This window comes from Magallana gigas, chromosome 3, assembly GCF_963853765.1.
Source record: "Magallana gigas chromosome 3, xbMagGiga1.1, whole genome shotgun sequence".
NCBI lineage: Eukaryota > Metazoa > Mollusca > Bivalvia > Ostreida > Ostreidae > Magallana > Magallana gigas.
In genome coordinates, this window is record NC_088855.1 from 20,284,580 (window position 1) to 20,303,551 (window position 18,972).

Below are 18,972 nucleotides of genomic sequence, written 5' to 3' on the forward strand. Positions count from 1 at the left end.
GGCTGACATTTTTAGACTTAAAGTTCTAAAGGATTTTGAGGGATTAGAAGATTTTCCGAATTGTGTGTCCTTAAACAATCCAAATTGAACGATTTCGTTGTAAACATTGTCATCAACACCGAGACAGGAAATGATTACGGAGTCGCTCAAGATTGTTCTGTCTTGTAGAGGAAAGCAAAAAAATTCAATTAAATGCATTCATTTTTCCTGTAGGGATGAACGATACAGGTTAATTCAGCGGAGTAGCTCTACAGCAGCTACAGGCTATAGATTTTTAGAAAGTAAATTGCTATTCTCTCCCTCGCAGTAATGAAGGATATTGCAATTTTATCTTTAAACTGTGCCATTAAAAAAAATTGATGTTTTTCAACCAAAAATTTAAAAAAAACCAAAAGACAGGAAATTGAACAATCCAAAGTGAAGGGGAGTAAAGAAAAAATCCTTTTTTTACCATGCACTCAGACTTTTATTTTGTTGACTGCATTGAAATAATTACTCCGTACTGAAACAGACAATAAGATGATGATTATCAGCAGGTGACCGATTTTCTGTGTTTCCGATCGATATAAAACAAAATATACACAATACATTTCTGATCCCTCTGTAGGGTTCATTCAGATGCTTTGATTACCTGGTGTGTTGAATCAATTCAATGTCTCCTTAGGGGGTTATTTTTAAGGTGATTAGCTCCAATGTCCCCAAAATATGAGCATACAAGTTTACCAAAATATCTATTTTCTATGGTGTATGTAGCTTCATTAATTATTTATTTGCATAATTTCTATAGAAAAATGAATGTTGTTGAAAAATTTTCTGACCAAAAATCATTAAAAAAAATCAAAAAGATTCATTTATTGTGGCAATCGTTCAATCATTATCTCTTTATTAATAACCTGATGATTTTTTTAATAAGTGTGTTGAAAAAATGGTTTATTTACTACATGAATATTAAGTTTTTCTTGGAACCAACTTTCATTTATTCATTAATTTATTTTCTTTTGGGTGGGGGAGGGGGGGCTTGACATGCAGTAGTTCAGATGTACTATATGATGCCAGTGCTGGTTTCTTGAATTAGAAAAGGATGTCATTAAAATCTACAAATAGAAGATCTATGTCATTTTCATGATATTTCAGGAACAAAAACAACATGCTAAATTCTAATTCTCACTAATTACGACTCGATCTGCATGCAAGCCCTATTTCTCCTGCTAATTGCATAAAATTAAATTTTTGCAATGTCTCTGGTGCACATACAGTTCAATAATAAAACATTAATATAATTATAAATATAGTTTTTTTTTAAAAGTGCATATGTTAAATGATATTTAATTTTTCACTGTTTTTAACATTTCAGCTTTTGAACTTGTGGAGAAGGGGTGAGTCGTGTTTTTCATTTTTTCATCATGTAAATGAAAACCAAATTTATTCAATTCTGTAGTTTCAAACATCTATGCCTACCGTATATCTTGTATACTAGATAATTCTGAATTTTCTTCTTGCTTTCCATTCTTAATTGTCAATAAATCTCACATAATATTATGATTAAAAAACACAATTATTTAATGTGTACAGGTTATAAATAATAATAAACAAATATTTCATGGCTTTATGGAAAACCATGAATATAATTGTCCCTAAGGAGAAGCCCCAGTAAAGTGTTGTCTGAGGCACAAGCCAGAGGGCTTGCTGAGGACAGATGGCTAGAAGATTTGTTTGAGGCCCAAGTCAGGGGACAACATTTTTCTGAGGCTTTTCCACTACTATGGGGCAATAGTTCTGACTCTCTAGAGGGCATGAAATAATTGTTACTCTATCAATTACTTCATTTTGGACACATAAATTTTTTTGAATTGACCTGCAGAATACAACTTATCACATAACTAGGCTACAATTTGTCGCATGGTTTGGTAACAAATGATGTGAAGAACTGATAAACCCTTGCTTACCCTGGCTTGTTTTGTGTACATTTCTTTGTTGATTAAAAGATATAAAACTGTCAAAAATGCATAGAAATTAATTACACTACTGTATTAGTAGTTGATGAGGTACGTAATAATTAGTTTTTATAATCACCCTTCAGTGAGGTTCTGGAAGTTCCTACAGACAAACCCTTATCTGAACAACAAGCCTGGTCCTACCTTAGAGACATCATTCTGGGATCTGAATATTGTAAGTATTAGCTTCTTACTTCTATCTACCCATAACATACATGTATCTGTAAAAGATGGCTTCCCCCATCCCTACCCCACCATCCCACGATCATGGTCATGCAATATGGTATTAAATTTTGAATTTTGTAAACTACAGACCAAAGCAAAATACTGGTAGTCTAGCTTTGGCGGCATTCCACAGAAGAACTAACAACAAAGTCATGATATTTTTCAGTCTTGTTGAATGACCCTCAAAGCAGAACATTTATAGATAAAATTTATTCCCCCAAAATGTGTTCCATTTTTCTTCTCAATCTAATCATTTTTACTGCTTTAAAGATCAAAACAATTCACATGCAGTTATGAATCATGGGTACTTATAAATTTGGTCTTTATCTTATACTGTTTTGTAAAATGCAACCCTGACCTTCAGTGGTTGTTTGATTGGCCAATTTAAAGGTAAATAAGGAGACCATTTTTGATACATGTTGGCATTTGAGGCATTCTTCTGTTTTGTCTTTGACGCATGTTTGCAATGCCATTTTCCGTTGTAATGTGATATTTATCAGCAAAGGCTATGCACTCCTCAATGTAAATGACTTCATTAACTGAACAGCCAAATATGAATGTAATCAAATCAAAGATATTGACACTTTTGCGAATGAACAACAAAAATCACCGCCTTTTAGCTGCCTTCATAGTGCCAAGAGACACATTCTGGAACAATGTACTCGGTAACCAAGGTCTTGGAGACAGAGGCAGTCAACCACAAATATCACAGGATGATGGAGATTAGTTTTCTTCAAATTTCCTTTTCTTTCACTGATATTTCTCCGTTTTCATCGGAGCATTATTTCCTCGTACCTTAATACCCCACAGTAGCCTACTCAATTATTTGTCCCTAAATCAACCTATTTTCAGAGCTTCCTTTCCAAGGTCTTACATCCTGGCCCTAGCCGCCAATATAATTACATTTTACCTAAATGCATCAATACTGTTCTGTTATGTTGAAGCTAATCTAGTTAGGGGGTTGTTGCTGCAATTCCAAATTGCTACTGTTGGAAAATTGGAGAATTAATGTCAGGAAAAATATCAACAAAATGCAATAAACAGTTCTGTTTTATTGTTCTTGATGGTATAATTCCCATGGATATAAATTTTCGAACCTGAATTGAACAAAAATAGGATAAAAGATGTTTGGCAAAAGGGATAGAGTATGTAGTTTCATGTTACTTTTTATTTGAAATTAAAATTTGAATAATGAGAAAAAGTCTCAAAAGTACTCATAATAAGATATTGATTACATGGACATATTAAATTCATTAACATTTTTGAGATATTTTCTTGCAGTCAAAATGGTCTTTTATAATCTTCCTTCTCTATAGTTTTTTAATTAATTAAACTTCAGTATCTTGGTCACCAAAATATCAAATACCAAAGACAAGTAGAAGTGGTTTGAGAGTTCCAACAATTTATTCCTTCAGAATTTCGACCTCAGTATTTTAATTGTGCCCTTAGATATCTCAAAATTTCGTCTTGGTCATACGGAGTTCAAGATGTATGAACACTTTTATGAATTTATACATGTATCATTACCAAATATCCACTTTTTCCGAACCCTTATGAAAATAAGCTATAAAATAACATGATTTATTATAGATTGATTGTATTTTCAGTGCACTATCAGAAAATCATTCATCGAGACATCAAACCATCTAACCTACTTTTGGGGGACGATGGTCATTTAAAGGTAGGTTGGAGTTTACTGAACTGTTAACATCTGCTAATGTCAGTTCCCACAGATAAATACACCTTCTTGTAGCACAACTGTCACACACACACAAACATTCTGCTTATGAAAGAATCAGAAATCATAATTGTGTTTGTAATATTTTCTGTGTCATTGATCTGTGCTCCTTTTGATCATCAACACACAGTTCATTTGAGGGCAAACATGACAACAACTCCATTATTTGTATATGTGACAAAGCTCTATGTGTTAGTTGTTAGGAAGTAAGGCATCGAGTGTCTATTGAAACTGAATGAAGCACTAGCTAGTAAAAGTCTTTGTCTTTTGATACAATATATCCCAATGATGTTTTTCTTTGAAATCGATGATTTAAGACATTTTGATGTGTTTGTTATGGTATAAAACTATATGTGTAAGGAATTTCAAAGAAAAAAAAAATAGATGTATCATCAAGATTACTATAATACACATACATATACTGGTACATGTAGATGTCTTAATAACAGACAAGCCTTTAGAACAGACATTCATTTCATTTTTTACCCTGAAGTACAGAAATAAAATAGCTACTGTGTTGTTTTAGTACATGTACATCAGTAGCTGTCAGATCTGAAGATGATGTTCATGCATTGCAATTGCGTCAACTTGTTGGTATTTTGTAGATTGCCGATTTTGGGGTCAGCAATGAATTCACAGGAACTGACATAACTCTAACAAACACGGCAGGAACTCCAGCTTTCATGGCACCAGAAACGCTCAAAGGTTAAATTGAATAAAATAGATTTTAAGGTTGATCATCCCTTAAACACTTTTGCTCATGTGATACTGAATTTCAAAAGAAATCTGATTCATAATTGAAGCCACGCAACTTAAATATAATTTGTGGGGCATGATTATATAGAAATTTGACTTTTTGTAGAAAAATGATACAGGTGTGCAACCAGTTCACGCCGAGTACCATTTCTCACCAGTACAACACATAAAATTTTATATGAAAAATGACGTCACAATGATACGTTACTGATGAGAAATGGTACTCGGCGAGAACTGGTCGCACGCCAGTAGTGATCTATTATGAACAGAGTTACATGTATCTTCCTAATACTGGGATTTTTGTACCTTAATTAATATTCAAAGATTGTAAAAACGAAATCAGGGAAAATGTTAAGATTTCTTATCATTAGTGAAATTTTAAACAGACTAAATATTATGCATGTATTTCATGATTTAAGAAAATTTTATTTAATTTTTCAGAAGAAAAAGAAAACTTTAGTGGAAAGGTAAGAACGATGTGCTCATGGATTTTGTTACATGTAGCTGTAACCAATAATTGCATGCATGTATTGATTGCGTCCAATGGTTATGTTTACATAGTACTTCGGATCTTTTGGTGCATATCTAAACAAATATGAGTTGCAATATGTAAAAAATCTTGCATGAAATTTATCGTGGATGGGAAATCAATTTACCTTTACCAGGTAAAAGGGGAGAGATGATGTGAATTGATAGAGTTTGGAATTTCTAAGTAAATATTTACACCTGCCTCTGTTTGAGAATTCGGAAAAATTTTGCAGCAGAAGTGCTGGTGCATGTATGAGTAAGGATCAATTTAACAAATATATGAGATAAATCATATGCATAACCAAATGAAGGCAAAAAAATCTTTGAAAAAAAATAAAACTATAGCAGGTAGGAAAAGGAAAAAAATCAATCTTCAGCAAGCCTAATAGGACAGGTATAATGTGATACAAAGGTGCCCAATAATGAGGTATTGATAAATGGTAAATAGATGCCGTTTCAAAAGAATAAAGACAGCGATACAGTAAATTTAATCCATACCAGCAAAAAAGAGAGCTTGATAGACAGTCGTGGCTTCTGATATACCGTGTATGAATAGATGGATAAAAGATGGATTTGTCATCAGTATTTCAAAGGGAAAGATATTGATAGATGGACTTGTCTAGACCCTCTTAATTAAAGTCCGAGCAATGAGTGCAAGTATAAGAGAGAGCATGGCTAGCAAAGTGGCAAAAAAATTTATGAAGCAATTTTTATTTTTAATAACTTCATATATGTGGCAGGCTTACTACTTCATTAAAAAAATGAAAGTTTGTGAGCCTGACCAGCCTGAGAAGAAATTAAAAAGAAGCAAAGTAATTAAAAACCTAATTAAGCTAGGTTTGTCGGACTAGAGGACTTCTTTGCTTGCTGTAAAAGGGCCTTGAAAAATGTCTTCAATTGGTGCCTGTCCAAGATCATAAAAAGAAGCATTAATTGTAATCAATGTCTGCTGGATTTACAGTCAATAATGTATATACCGGAATATATATGGGTTTGTTTTCCTCACACAAAATGACCAGACCTAGCTGTTTTGTATTTGTCAATTGACTCGAGACTTTTCACTTTAATGTCTAGAAAGATGAGGTTTCTTTTATCTTTGATCAGCTTCAAGTATTGTTGTCACTTGAAAGACATTGTCTGTACTTCATAAGCACATATGAATTAAAACCCAAAAGATATACATCCAAGATATAAAGGCATTTTTTCAAAATAATAGCCTATTTTTAAGGGAAAATATATGAAAGTGTAGATTTGTGTTAAAAGGTGAATCAGCAAGTCAAACTAACTTTTTTCATACACTAAGCAATAGATTTTGTATAATTTTCAACATAAAAATTCAAATCTATGATATGAACAAATGACCTCCGAACATAAAAGAGTAATCTAACACCTATAGAATGCATTATCAGGTTGATGCCCGCTCTTGCTTTTAACTTGTTTTTGTTTCACTTACCGGTAGGACAACGGAATATCATCATGTTAGATGTTAGTACCATTATAATGTTCTTGGTTTTTTTTGTTATTGATTGAATGTCCTGTGGGTATATATATAATCACCTTTCGGTATCGCATTACTTTTATTTACGTATGTATTACTATGTAATATAAAAAAGTTATCAGTATTTATGGTCAAGGTGAAAACACAAGAATATTTTCAACTTGATGAGTTTACATTATCTGCCGTGCAACTTTAACTCATCAACAACAGCAAAGAAGAAAAGAGATGAATAGAAAATGAAAGTTTAGGTTCATTAAAAACATGTCAAGATTAATGAATCCCCTCAAGATTTAATTGTTAAGAAAAATGATTAGTATATATTTTAAGCCATGCAAATTCAGCTTTAAAAGCTAACTATTATATCCAGATCATCACAAATAATGGGAGAACAAAATTATAGTTTTGAAAAAAAAGAATAATCGATACTACCTTGTCAGGTGTGTTTGATTAAATGTTTATAGATAACTTTTTTCACAAAACAGTAATTTTGAGAAAGTTGTTTGTGTTTTTATTTTTCTTTACATTCATTAAAATCCTCGTTGTTTCATTTTCAGGCGACAGACATATGGGCTATTGGAGTTACGCTTTATTGTTTTGTGATAGGAAGGGTAAGCTTGCATGTACTATACTTTACATCTATTCAGGTGTGTGAATACATGTACTTTGTCAAACTAATTTCAGAAGAAAAAAAATTAAACAGATTGTATAACACATTTATTGTCATCAATTTTATTGATACTAACATTTATCATTTTATCATTTGAAACTTGATTTATCTTATAATTCATTCTGTTACAATGAGATTGTTTGTCATGCAGTGTCCATTTGAGGATGACTTTCCATTAAGTTTACACAAGAAAATTATGAATGACCCAGTGAAGTTCCCTGAAAAGTATGTATGGAATTCAAATTATAATATTGTTTTGAATCAAAGACTGGAGATATCATTTCCTTACATGTTAGGAATATTCCACATAAATATGCATAATATATGCTTCATAATCATGTATATCTTTATTTATTATTTAACATTGATTTTTGATGTTGTAGGCCTGTGGTTTCAGAAAAACTCAAAGATCTTATTCTGAAGATGCTCGATAAAAATCCAGAAACACGAATAACCCTACCCGAGGTCAAGGTAAGATTATTGACCTTTCACGTGACCCCTCCATTCTCATTCCGCCAGCCCTAGCAAACTTGTTGTAATGTTAAGACATCCTACAGATTTGACCATGAATTGTTATGCAGAAGTCTGTTTTGCAGAGTGGGTGCTGTGCTCACGAGCACTTGTAAAAATGTTTAGTAGAGAGATATAGAATTCTTGCGAGAGCTGACAAGCGCCAGCTTTACTGAACAGGCTCAGTAAAGAGATTAAATTTGGATTGACTTCCCTCTTGATTAAGACATTTAAAATATTTATGGTGATATTTGTGAAAACAAATATAACATGACCAACTTATTCCAATAGTATTTATGATTCTGTATGTTGTTGTGGAGGTATACCAGAGGCGTGTTCAGCTGAGAGAGGGCCCGCGAGCGCTCGCCAAAATTTGTGTTGCAGGTATAGGGAATTTTGGCGAACGCTCGCGAGCACCCGCTCTGTTGAACAGGCCTCATAATTTTTATAACTGACGAATTGATATCATTTTTGTAATAATATTGATATGATATGACCATGTTGTAGGAGCATCCCTGGGTGACAAGGGATGGAAAAGATCCCCTCCCCACAGAGGAGGAGAACTGTGTCCTGGTGACCTTGACTGATGAGGACCTTGACAATGTGGTCAAACATGTGCCAAAACTGGACACTCTGGTCAGTATCAAGGGGACAACGAAAATCTCTCTCTGCACATTAACTCTCCTCTTGGTTCCTCATGGGAACATAAGGCCCCACTGAAAATCTCTTACCTTCCCTATCCTCTTGTTGTCCACTGGCACATATTGTAGATTCCTTAATTTGATTCATACTAAAATTTTTGATTAAGCCATATATTTGTGTATGGTTGCAAGAATAATAAGTCATGGGCTCTAAACTTTTGTTATGATATCATATATTTCACAAATGTCAGAAAAATAACAAGATTTAAAGTTTATTAGAAGGGTGGTTCTTGCAATTTTACATGAATATTCATTCTTCATGTTTAAATAAGAATTGAGAGTAAGGCCCCACCGAAAATATCTTACCACGCCTCTCCTATCCCCTGCATAAGGCCCTGCTGAAAATCATTAGTGTATTTGTGTATATATCATAGCAGTCTGATTTAACAGTGAAAATATTAGAGTACGTCAAGTACAGACTTGTATTGATCACAGTTTGTTAGTCTTATCTATGATTCATTTGTGAGTCATACTTTGAAAAGTATGCAATGTCATGTAGTACACTTTGTGCTGAATATTTTGATTAAGATGTTTTTTTTTTAACCACTACCTTTCAGTGTTTATTGCCATTCATTTACCTACAGGCTAATGAGGCTATATTTCATTACTATTCTGAAATTCCCCATGCTTCTATTTCAATTATAGTTTATAAGTACCTAAGTTGAAGGTAACCGAGGCAAGGTTTATATATTGATGTACTTATGCAAATTTGGTGAGGGGGCATAGTACGTGTATATTGCATGCAAATTCATTCTGTCTCAGGCTGTTATTCACCAAAAAACTACAGAAGGCCAAACATCCTACTGCAATATTACAGCCATAGGACAATATATATAATCATGCATGCATCAAGACATTTTATACAGTATGGATGCTAAAGATAAATGCACTTTCACTTTGTAGGAGATGGAATATTATGCATGTGTTACATACAAAGGAATAAGACATATTGGAACCAAAAATTTGCAAGCTGGATTTAGAACTCATTTGCTTTCTTATTTATTTGTAGTGGAATCAGTTATCAAACATTGCAATGTTTTAAACTTTATGAACTATTTTGCTGATTGTTCAGACATGTTAATTAAACAATATCAAAGAAATTGTTTGTGACACAAAGGAGAAAAAATTATCATATTCAATTTTTCTTGGTTTCTGTCATATCAATGTAAGACTTCAAGGTAATGTATATGCTAGTCCATGTATCAACTATGTAACATTTGTTTTTAACACAGTTGAATTTCTTCTTCTCTAGATTTTGGTGAAGAGCATCTTAAAACACAGATCTTTCAAAAATCCATTCAGGGACAACGCTTATATCAAAGAAGAATTTCAAAAGAGTGGTCGTTCTAACTCGGCACCAGATGCATTCCAAAGGGTGGTGAAAAGGTAATTCAATGGTGTTTACAAATAATATATGTAAATGTGTGCAAATAGGTGAAACACATGTCAATACTGAGGGTACTTATAATCAATTCTGTAAGAGTTAACTCATGCAAATGAATGTCTTATCAACCTCCGAGCACTCATTGAAGTTGTAAATTGTTTCTTGGAACAAGAAATGACGTTAGAAATATAATTCTCCGGAGGGAAACTGGTCCAGTAATGTCATTTAAAACAAGTATATATATCCTTGGGAATAATAGCAGGATTAATTCAGTTTTTTGGGAATGTATATCCTTGGATTTCTTATTTCATTACTACTTAATGTGAATAATAGTGATTCATATTGGGTACTGTGAGCTTTTTAATAAAATGTTTTCCAATATAAAGTACCAGTACCAGTACATACAATGCCAACAAGGCAAAGCTGGAAAGAAGAGTTCTACTTGGTGCAAAGACCTGATGTAAGAAAGATTGTTGGAAGATCTAATCAATATCTAAACAAATAAACCTTACTTTTGCTTTTTTTAGGAAAATATCTGCGGAAGCCAACATCGACAAGCCGTTGGCAGAGCAATCATAATTTCCCTGGCGACCACCTTAAACTCCATATATGCAAACTACAACAAGAGTACACTAGCTTATGCATTCATTTTTCCATCCTCACTTTCCCGTTATGAGTGTGTAACGTTCTGAATCCTAGCTTGCTCCTCTGGGCATTTGTTGGACATTCTTGGAATTTTTTTCTATGTACGTTTGTTTTCTTTATCTGCACTTTCGATTTTTATTTTAGATGATTATCAGCTTGTATTCATTCTTGTCTCTGTAAAATAGATTTTTCTATAAAAAGTATGAAATTGTGATGAAAGAGACTTTTTTCCATTAAATTTATTAAAAAATTTTCTCTTTGCACCTGAAGAGGAAAAAAGAACAAATTTTCAATATATGACACACTTTTTGCTGAAAATTCTCTGGATTTTACTTTTTAAATGAATTCTGTGTATCACGTGTATTGGTATATTTATATGTTAATCATTTAAATTATGCGAGATTTATGAACAATTTATTTATTAGAAAGAATTTATTTGTGGTAAGAAAAGGAGGAAGAAAAGTTTGTTTTTACATTCTTAGAATGTATTAGTTAATATGAATGATATATGTATGTATTTAATGATATGTAAATACAATGTATTTGAAGAACAAGTACATGTAAAAAAGTGAACTTATACATGAGAGAAATCAAAATGTTTCTTTATATACTGCTTTTGTACTTTTTCCATAGTGTAAATTTTGTGTACCCCAGGTACATGTACTGTTTTCTTTAAAGTGTTTTTTTGTAAAAAAAAATTTTTGAAGAAAATTATATTGTTTTTGTGTGTAATTATTTATAGAATAGGATAATTATTGATATATATCTACCTACATGTATTGATATACAGATAAAAAAAAAACATTATATTTGAAAACTTCTTGATGTAAAACAGAAAATTTCTAATTGCAAAAAGAGGGTATTTTCTTTAATAATGATAGGAACATTTGCACTATATCCATGACTGCATGTATATATCAGTTTTATCTAGAAAAATATGCATATTACATAACAATCTATTGTATGGCTAGGTCACATTAATTTTCTAGTTGGAATTGATGTTTAATTGTAGTTTTAAATGGTTTATTTTTTTATTTTATTTTTTGTATTGTACTTGCTGTAACATTTATGGGTGTGTGCATGACAGTATGAAACTTGAACTGTTTAATGATCGAAACACACCTTTTATCAAGCATGCTAACGGTGAGTCTATTCGATATGGCAGCTGCCTTTACATTTTTTTTCTAACCCCCTGGTGGAATCATCATAAGGCTGTTTCCTATATTTGAATTCAATTAACATTTAAGTATGTTAAAATTGATTAAAAATTAATTATTAAAGGTGTAATGTTGGCAGAATCATCTAGCTGGTTTTAAAGGTCTCTATATAATGTTTCTATATTTTATGAAGCGGTAGAATATACATCCGAGTGTTGTCCAATTTGTTATCAGTATTCATACATTTGAATATTAATTATTTTAAAATTAAGTTAACGATCCTACAGTCTTTAACAAAAGTTACAGAAGTAGACTATGTTTGTATAAAGATGATAAACTGTGAACATTTTATATATTAAGATCATTTAAAAACACAATGCATATAATACTTATGTATTCACAGTGTTTGTTTTGCACTGGGTATTTGATTAAAGTTAAAGGTAGATGCTAATCAATAGGGGCTGTTGTGATATTAAATTTGTGTATGATGTAGAAAATGTAGTTCGTTTTTTTGTGATAAAATTTAGCTGTTTTATATAGTTAGACAACAACAGATTGGAGATAAATTTCACCCTTTGGGGCTTTCAGTGATATATCACCTGTGAATCTAACTGCTCAATGATTGCCCACCAATTCCATTTTGCCAGTTCCATGCATTTGAAGTGCATTAATTGTCCCATAATATAATGGCTTTTATTCATCATATGCAAATTTCTCTGTTGATAAATTAGAATTTTTGACAAAAGCCATATGTCTGAATAACTAGTATAGTAGCTGAGAAATAAGCCAATCCTGTAGAATGTCTGCTTATACAGATAAGGTTTCCTTCCCAGCTCGATGTACTTTCCCAACAACATGGACTAGCTGTCAATTAACATTTTATTTTTACATCTATTTTTATTGATCTTTTAAAAGAACATTATCTTGATGGACCTAATGATATTTTAAACCTTAAAATTATAGCAATTTATGAAAAAACTCGAACACAACTAAAGGGAACATATGTTTTATGTCACAGGAAATGATGGTTACATTATATATATTTTTTATTATTTAATTTTTTGATTCACTGATGGGTTTTTTAAAAATCTTAATCATGTCATTTAAATTTGCATGAAATTTATGATTATATTTTCAATTTTTAAGCTATTCCTGAATTGAATGCACCCAAGGATAACATCCATATTTATGAAGTAGTGTACTTAAAATTTATAACAGTTGATCTTAATTGCACCGGATGATGTCATCATATTCCTGAAGATTTTTTTTTTTAAGTGCATGCAAAAAGAATAGAGAAAAAACAAAACGTGTCTGCAATTGTACTTCTAGCTGATACAATTAACACATTGCATATATTTGCATTGTATTGGATAATTTTTGCCAGTAGTTTTTGGGGGAAAAAAAGTTCACACAATTAAAAATTTATGTTATATGTGATCATGACCAATCCCTATTATAATTGCGTTTGTACAATGCAGTCCCCGATTTAAGTTTTGACGTATATATGTGGGCTGTATGTAACTTTTTTGACATTGCCTGCATGTATAATTAAACTTTTTACATTGCCTGTATATACCTTTTAATCAATCTCTCGTCAGAGCAGGTCTCTGTTAAGACTGCGACATAAAAAAGGATGATTTCTTATTTTTGTAATTTGTGATTTTATTACCTGTACTAAGCACTGATGGTATTAAAATTTGTACCTTATTGTTATCATTATTTTCTGTGAGAGATTTTCTTAAAGTTTTAATACATTTTTAATGCATTGTCAAGTTTTATTGATCATTAAATTATAAAAGAACATTGTTTATTGCTTGTACGTGTATATAATTATAAACTATATGAGGAATTTCTTCAAGAAATTCAAAGACTGAACAACAAGGCAATAACTTGCATAGATATTGCTCTTGATAAAATGAACACAAACAGATAAATGTATAAGGGCTGTGTATTGAACAATTAGAATATGATATGGTTCTGTATAAACAGGTTTATTTTTTCACCCTTCTGCATGCACTTGAAAATGGTTTAGCCACACCTTGAATTTGCCAAGGCACAGCTAGAAATAGATAGTATTACTAGCTCTTTCTACTAAAGGCACCAACACTACATTAAAACTTACTTTTTAAGACAGTATGTCACAAGATAGCGATTTAATTGTTTGTATCAATACATGTAATTTGGTTGAATATCGTCACAGCTCAGTGGTTAAAGCATCAAGATTGTTAACCGCAGATCATGAGTTCAAATCCATCTGGAGCTTTTGTTCATATTTACTAAATTAAAGAAGTACATGTATAGCGCACTTAATATACGATTTGGCCTACCATACAGCGCTTTTCCAAACATCGGACATTTTCAATATTATACATTATTTAGTTAAAATATATTCAAAGAAACACAAATTACACAATTACCATGTTAGAAGAGTCTTAATTAAAATCTTCAGGTTATAGGAAAACAGTATGCAATAAAAAGTTGTATATTTGAGCCACTTTAAAACAAAGAAAAATGATTATAAATATGTACTACAGGTACTGTATAGTAGTAAACGTTTACATAGAATAAATTATGGTTTATCGTGGTCTTTGTACAGAAAATAAGATAAATATTTTAATTTAATGAATTTGACTTTTCTAATAAAACCATGTATATAGCCACATATATTGAACAGATATTCTTTGAAAGTGTTATATGCATGGCATATAGGAGGAAACATGTATTTCTTTTTGATTTTGTGGTCGCTATATCGATTCACCATGTACATGTAGTATTTTTTCTTTTCACTTAAAGCTTGATAAGAATAGAAAGTTTTATTTTATACAATATCTTATATACTAGATTTTTTTTTTCAAATTTGTTTATTTAATTCTTAGTATGAGCACCCCAATATAAAAAGATCTCTTCAATAAAACTGTAATCTATTTACACTTCTATTTATTGAATTTTACCGCAAGTTATCAAGTTGAGAATATCAGCTGACTTTATACAAGTCAATCAGTGGTACTGAGTTCTATACATGTATATTCATCTCTCGATGCTGATTTTCTGAATTTATGACAAATCAGTGTGGTTACAGACACCATTATACAGTAAAACACTGTTATAGCGAACACGCTTACGATGAATTGACACTTGCAGGGAATTGATTTTCATTCCCCATGACTATAAAATATGTTGTAAACTTGATGGATATAACGAATTTCGCTTATAATGAAGTAAAATCACCCGTCCCTGGCACTTCGTTATAAGCGTGTTTTACTGTATAATCAGTACCTAGCTTTGAAAATCATATTGTGACAGATTTTAGTAACTTTCTGTTCAAACGTGGTCTTAGGCAAAATACGTGGAAAAGGCACTGTACCAGTATACCCTTTTTGAAAACTCAGAATTGCATATCTCCTCAACTATTTACCCACTGACAACAAAGATGAAAGGGACAAAATAAAATGGGAGCTAATATTTTCCCTGTATTCAATAAATTATTTAAAAGAATATTTTGAAAGGATGATATCTGAAATATTTGTTCATTAATTTTTTTTTGTCCCATCTGCAGCTAAAGACAAATTGACACTGCAAGAGAGATTACTCTTTCCCATTAAGCCCAATTTGAATGCAAGAAATTGAATTGTAAATAAATTATATTAAAGCCCCAAGTACAAAGAAATTTGCAGTCACTGTATTACCAATGCCCACTGTTTAAAATACATTTTATTTTAACCTAGCTATAACAGAATCCGAAATGAGCAATTTTCACCAGAGATTCTCATTTATAGTAAACTGTTGCTAAATTTTCTTTAAATGTTAACTACCTGTAGCATGATGGGAGATCTTGCATAACTGTTGATGCAACTGACTATGATAGTATTTACTTTCATTAGGGTGCAATGTTTAACAACTAAAAGTATATGATTTCTAGGAAGAACAACAGAGTAAAAATTTAATTTTTTAATTTCCTGGTACCATTTCATTTTTTCTCAACATTTAAACAGCTGTGTACCCTATATCTTTTTCACATCTTCCTTCCATTTCATTTACACTCTATTTGCAAACCAAGTTTACATACAAATCATATTTTGCATTCATCCACTTCACTTTCAGCAACACAAGCCAACAAAACAGACTAGTGTGTTTCCAATAGTTTTTCATTTGTCATGATAAAGGAACAGCTTTCAAGTAGTTTTTTTTAAAGAACAAACTTGTAAAACATATGAAGCAATGTAAATGATGTACATGTATATAATGCAGTTTCTTAATTGTCAATATAGCCTTGGCTTTCCTGTGGCTTTGTGAAGTCGACTTTGTCTCGATACTTGATGTGGTAGTGGTGACCCCGCCTCAGTAGTGGGTCCTGGGGGTCAGTCTGGGAGTGGTCATCATACACTGTAGATATCAAGACCTCTCTCTCAGCTCTTTTGCATTTTCCTGTGGGTCTAACAAGCTTTTCACCTCTGTACCTGTAAACAGTAAAATAAAATTTTAACTGTAGTTCTTATCGTGTATGTCTCTAAATCTTGATAAGAAGATTCGATAAAAAAATTCTCTCACACGGATGAAATTAACAGATAGACAGGAAGATGAAAATAAAAATCAAATTAAATAAAGCACTACAACTCCAGTACATACCCAAATCCTTTTCTGTCCCTGGGATTTTGGCCATCATTTTCCAAAGCCTCTGCAATCCCTTTAATTGTTGATCCTAATCCCTGCCCCTCCTGCCAGCCTTGTTTTTCTAGGATCTTCCTTCCTACTCCTTTGGTATGAGTCTCAAATTTCCCAATTTTGTGTTCCTCCCTTGGGGGCTGAACTTTCCTCTTCCTACCAAATCCAGCAGTGAACCTGTCTGTGGCCTCTTTGCCGTCTCTTCGACGATTTTCTTGTCTCATGGTCACATGATCCCTAGCATCCTTGTCACCCGATCCCTTCTCATAATACACACTCATGTCTACATCCCAGTCATCTGTGGTCTGCTCGTCAAAATCTGAAAAAGTTCAATACATGTATCTTCATCCTTTTATATTTGTATCTAATCTGTCTTCCCGCATTGCCAACATTCACTAGATATCCAACATTAAAATACAAATAGCTTGCATCAACAATGGATCAGATAGAAAAAATTATCGTAATTTTTTTTCTGTGTATATGCCACTATCTAAATTCATTCTTCCTTTCTAAAGATATTACTAGAGAATTGATAAATAAAAAAAAGTTACAGTCTTTCTTTACAAATGTTATGTTGTTATGTTTATACACAAGCATTTGGGTTAAATACTTTTATCCCCTGATATATAAATGGCTGAAGCTCTTACCCCCCTCTTGCTCCTGCCAGTACTGAGCGTCGGTGTAGAACACTAAGCCACTCCCTCCTTTCTCCCACTTGAGTTCTATCTCCTCCTCAAACAGCCGCTCCTTGTTCCTCTCCTGGTTTGTGGGGTCGTCTGTCAGTGCCTCGTGTCTTTCCCATTCTTCACAACTGTCATTATCCTAGAGAATTTCACAGAGAAAATTTTGCCTTATTCATAAAGCCTGACAAAGATTTAATGTAAATTTTTACAGACTTTAAACATTTTTCTTTTAAAAAATTGTACTTTGTTTTGTGGAATACTTAAGATTCATAATTTACCATATATTACATATACTACATGTATCAAAACTCATTTTTTTTTTTTTATGACTTTGAATGCAATTTCATCTACTGTTGATCTTAAAATATTAACACAATTAAGGACTATGCAATCTTGGTTAAAGGAATATAGAAACAAAACATATTATCAATATTCTTATAATTGAAAGAATTTTCCATTTGTTTCGAGAATGAATGCACTAACATGTTCTGAATCATTGTCTTCCTTGTGAATCATATTCTCCTCAATATTCAGCTCCATTCTTCTCTTGGTCTCTGGATCTTTCTTGGTCAACCGTTTGCGTACTTTTTGATTTTGTAGGTCTGAGTCCTCTGTCTTCTCTTCATAATCACCATCACTGACAAGTTTGTGTCCACTTCCAGATAACACCGTCTCTTCCACAGATTCAGAATTTTCAGGCTCCTCTATCTTACCCCCATAATTGAAAGGAACATTGCCATATCTGTTTTTCACTCTGGTCTTGGGGAACTTGAGTCCCAGTTTCTTGATCACTGCTTGAGGTAGTTTACATTGCCTGATAGCCTCCATGAAAATAGATGTTGGAGTTCCTACATTTCCATTTGGCATGGCAGCTGGGGGATGCAACTCTGGTAATTTCATCAAATCAGCCTCTGTGAATGTTTCTCTGTCACTAGGGATCTGTTTCAATTCGCCTCTTGTTTTATAAAATGAGGACAGATCTGAAATAAAAGATTATTTTTATGTAAGTTATCTGTTTAAGCACCTGATTGATGTTCAGAACATTTTTTATGTACTTGTACGTTACATTACAAATATTGATTCTGTTTTAATAGTAATTTTCTCTATTGTCAGAACCCACAGATTAATTGTACAGTACAACAGATACAACACCCATGGATTCCAACAATGTATTTTCCCCTTCTACCTATAAACTCAACCATATGCTTACCATCTGAGTTTTGAATCTTCACTCTAGAAATATGGCACACTTTTGAGATAGATTCCCCATTACTGTCCAACCAATGTTTTCTATGGTACATCTTGTAAAATTCCTCATATCTGTCTTCAAACACGCTAACAACACAGCAGCATGTGTTTGTACTTGAAGTTTTCTGCTGATCACAGTTCTCATCCTCTCCGTTTTCCTTACGTTTGTGCAATTGTACCTCCGGGCGATGTCTGAAGTGAAAACATTTAAACCCTTTGGTCTCTATAAACTGAGAAAAGAAGTTCCTCAAATCAGATGAATGATAATCGCGGGGGATATTGTTTATAATGGCAAATGGGTTACACTTTTTGTTGCTGTTCTGAGCGTTCATGTTATTGTTTGTCTACTTTCATATTTCGGCTTCCGGTTTTGGTTCTTATAACATACAACACGGATACGGCTTACTTTTCCGGTTTTTTACGCAGTTTCAATGAACATATTAATTAGTCATTTAAATCTTGAGGCAGACACAAAATTTTAAATTACTTGATGTTTATCACACTTTATTTTTTAAAATCAAAATTTCTCTTGTTTAAATAGATTTTTAGACTTTCTGGCAGTTAAAACTTACTGCA

General features: G+C 32.3%; 2 protein-coding genes across 11 annotated transcripts in view; one reads left to right on the forward strand and one right to left on the reverse strand.

Annotated features, from left to right (window-relative positions):
* The window catches only part of LOC105335602 (calcium/calmodulin-dependent protein kinase kinase 1), a 56,993-nt gene extending 43,387 nt beyond the window's left edge, over positions 1 to 13,606 (forward strand). For 9 of the 10 annotated variants that reach the window (XM_011439564.4, XM_011439568.4, XM_011439566.4 and 6 more), the window contains 11 exons: positions 1,355 to 1,376; positions 2,081 to 2,169; positions 3,827 to 3,900; positions 4,563 to 4,662; positions 5,155 to 5,180; positions 7,294 to 7,347; positions 7,558 to 7,631; positions 7,790 to 7,877; positions 8,424 to 8,552; positions 9,870 to 10,003; positions 10,529 to 13,606. In XM_011439564.4, the coding sequence (XP_011437866.2) occupies positions 1,355 to 1,376; positions 2,081 to 2,169; positions 3,827 to 3,900; positions 4,563 to 4,662; positions 5,155 to 5,180; positions 7,294 to 7,347; positions 7,558 to 7,631; positions 7,790 to 7,877; positions 8,424 to 8,552; positions 9,870 to 10,003; positions 10,529 to 10,580 (842 nt within the window). In that variant the 3' untranslated portion in view covers positions 10,581 to 13,606. Of the gene's footprint in view, positions 1 to 1,354; positions 1,377 to 2,080; positions 2,170 to 3,826; positions 3,901 to 4,562; positions 4,663 to 5,154; positions 5,181 to 7,293; positions 7,348 to 7,557; positions 7,632 to 7,789; positions 7,878 to 8,423; positions 8,553 to 9,262; positions 9,285 to 9,869; positions 10,008 to 10,528 lie in introns of those variants that run through there. The other variant, XM_011439573.4, reaches the window with a different exon arrangement.
* A 2,205-nt stretch (positions 13,607 to 15,811) lies between these two features.
* Positions 15,812 to 18,781, reverse strand: LOC105329674 (G patch domain-containing protein 3). The gene is made up of 5 exons (XM_011431016.4): positions 18,359 to 18,781; positions 17,632 to 18,128; positions 17,113 to 17,287; positions 16,430 to 16,784; positions 15,812 to 16,260 (listed from the first exon to the last, which is right to left on the reverse strand). The coding sequence occupies exons 1-5, from the start codon at positions 18,726 to 18,728 to the stop codon at positions 16,056 to 16,058; spliced, it is 1,602 nt and encodes a 533-aa protein (XP_011429318.2). The 5' UTR covers positions 18,729 to 18,781; the 3' UTR covers positions 15,812 to 16,055.
* Between the last annotated feature and the right edge of the window lie 191 nt (positions 18,782 to 18,972).

Coding starts and splice junctions, on each gene's coding strand:
- LOC105329674 (XM_011431016.4), bottom strand. CDS start 18,728: ATGAACGCTCAGAACAGCAACAAAAAGTGTAACCCATTTGCCATTATA. Junction 18,129..18,358: donor GAAGATTCAAAACTCAGATG/GTAAGCATATGG, acceptor CTTTTATTTCAG/ATCTGTCCTCATTTTATAAA. Junction 16,785..17,112: donor CTGGCAGGAGCAAGAGGGGG/GTAAGAGCTTCA, acceptor GAACTTTTTCAG/ATTTTGACGAGCAGACCACA.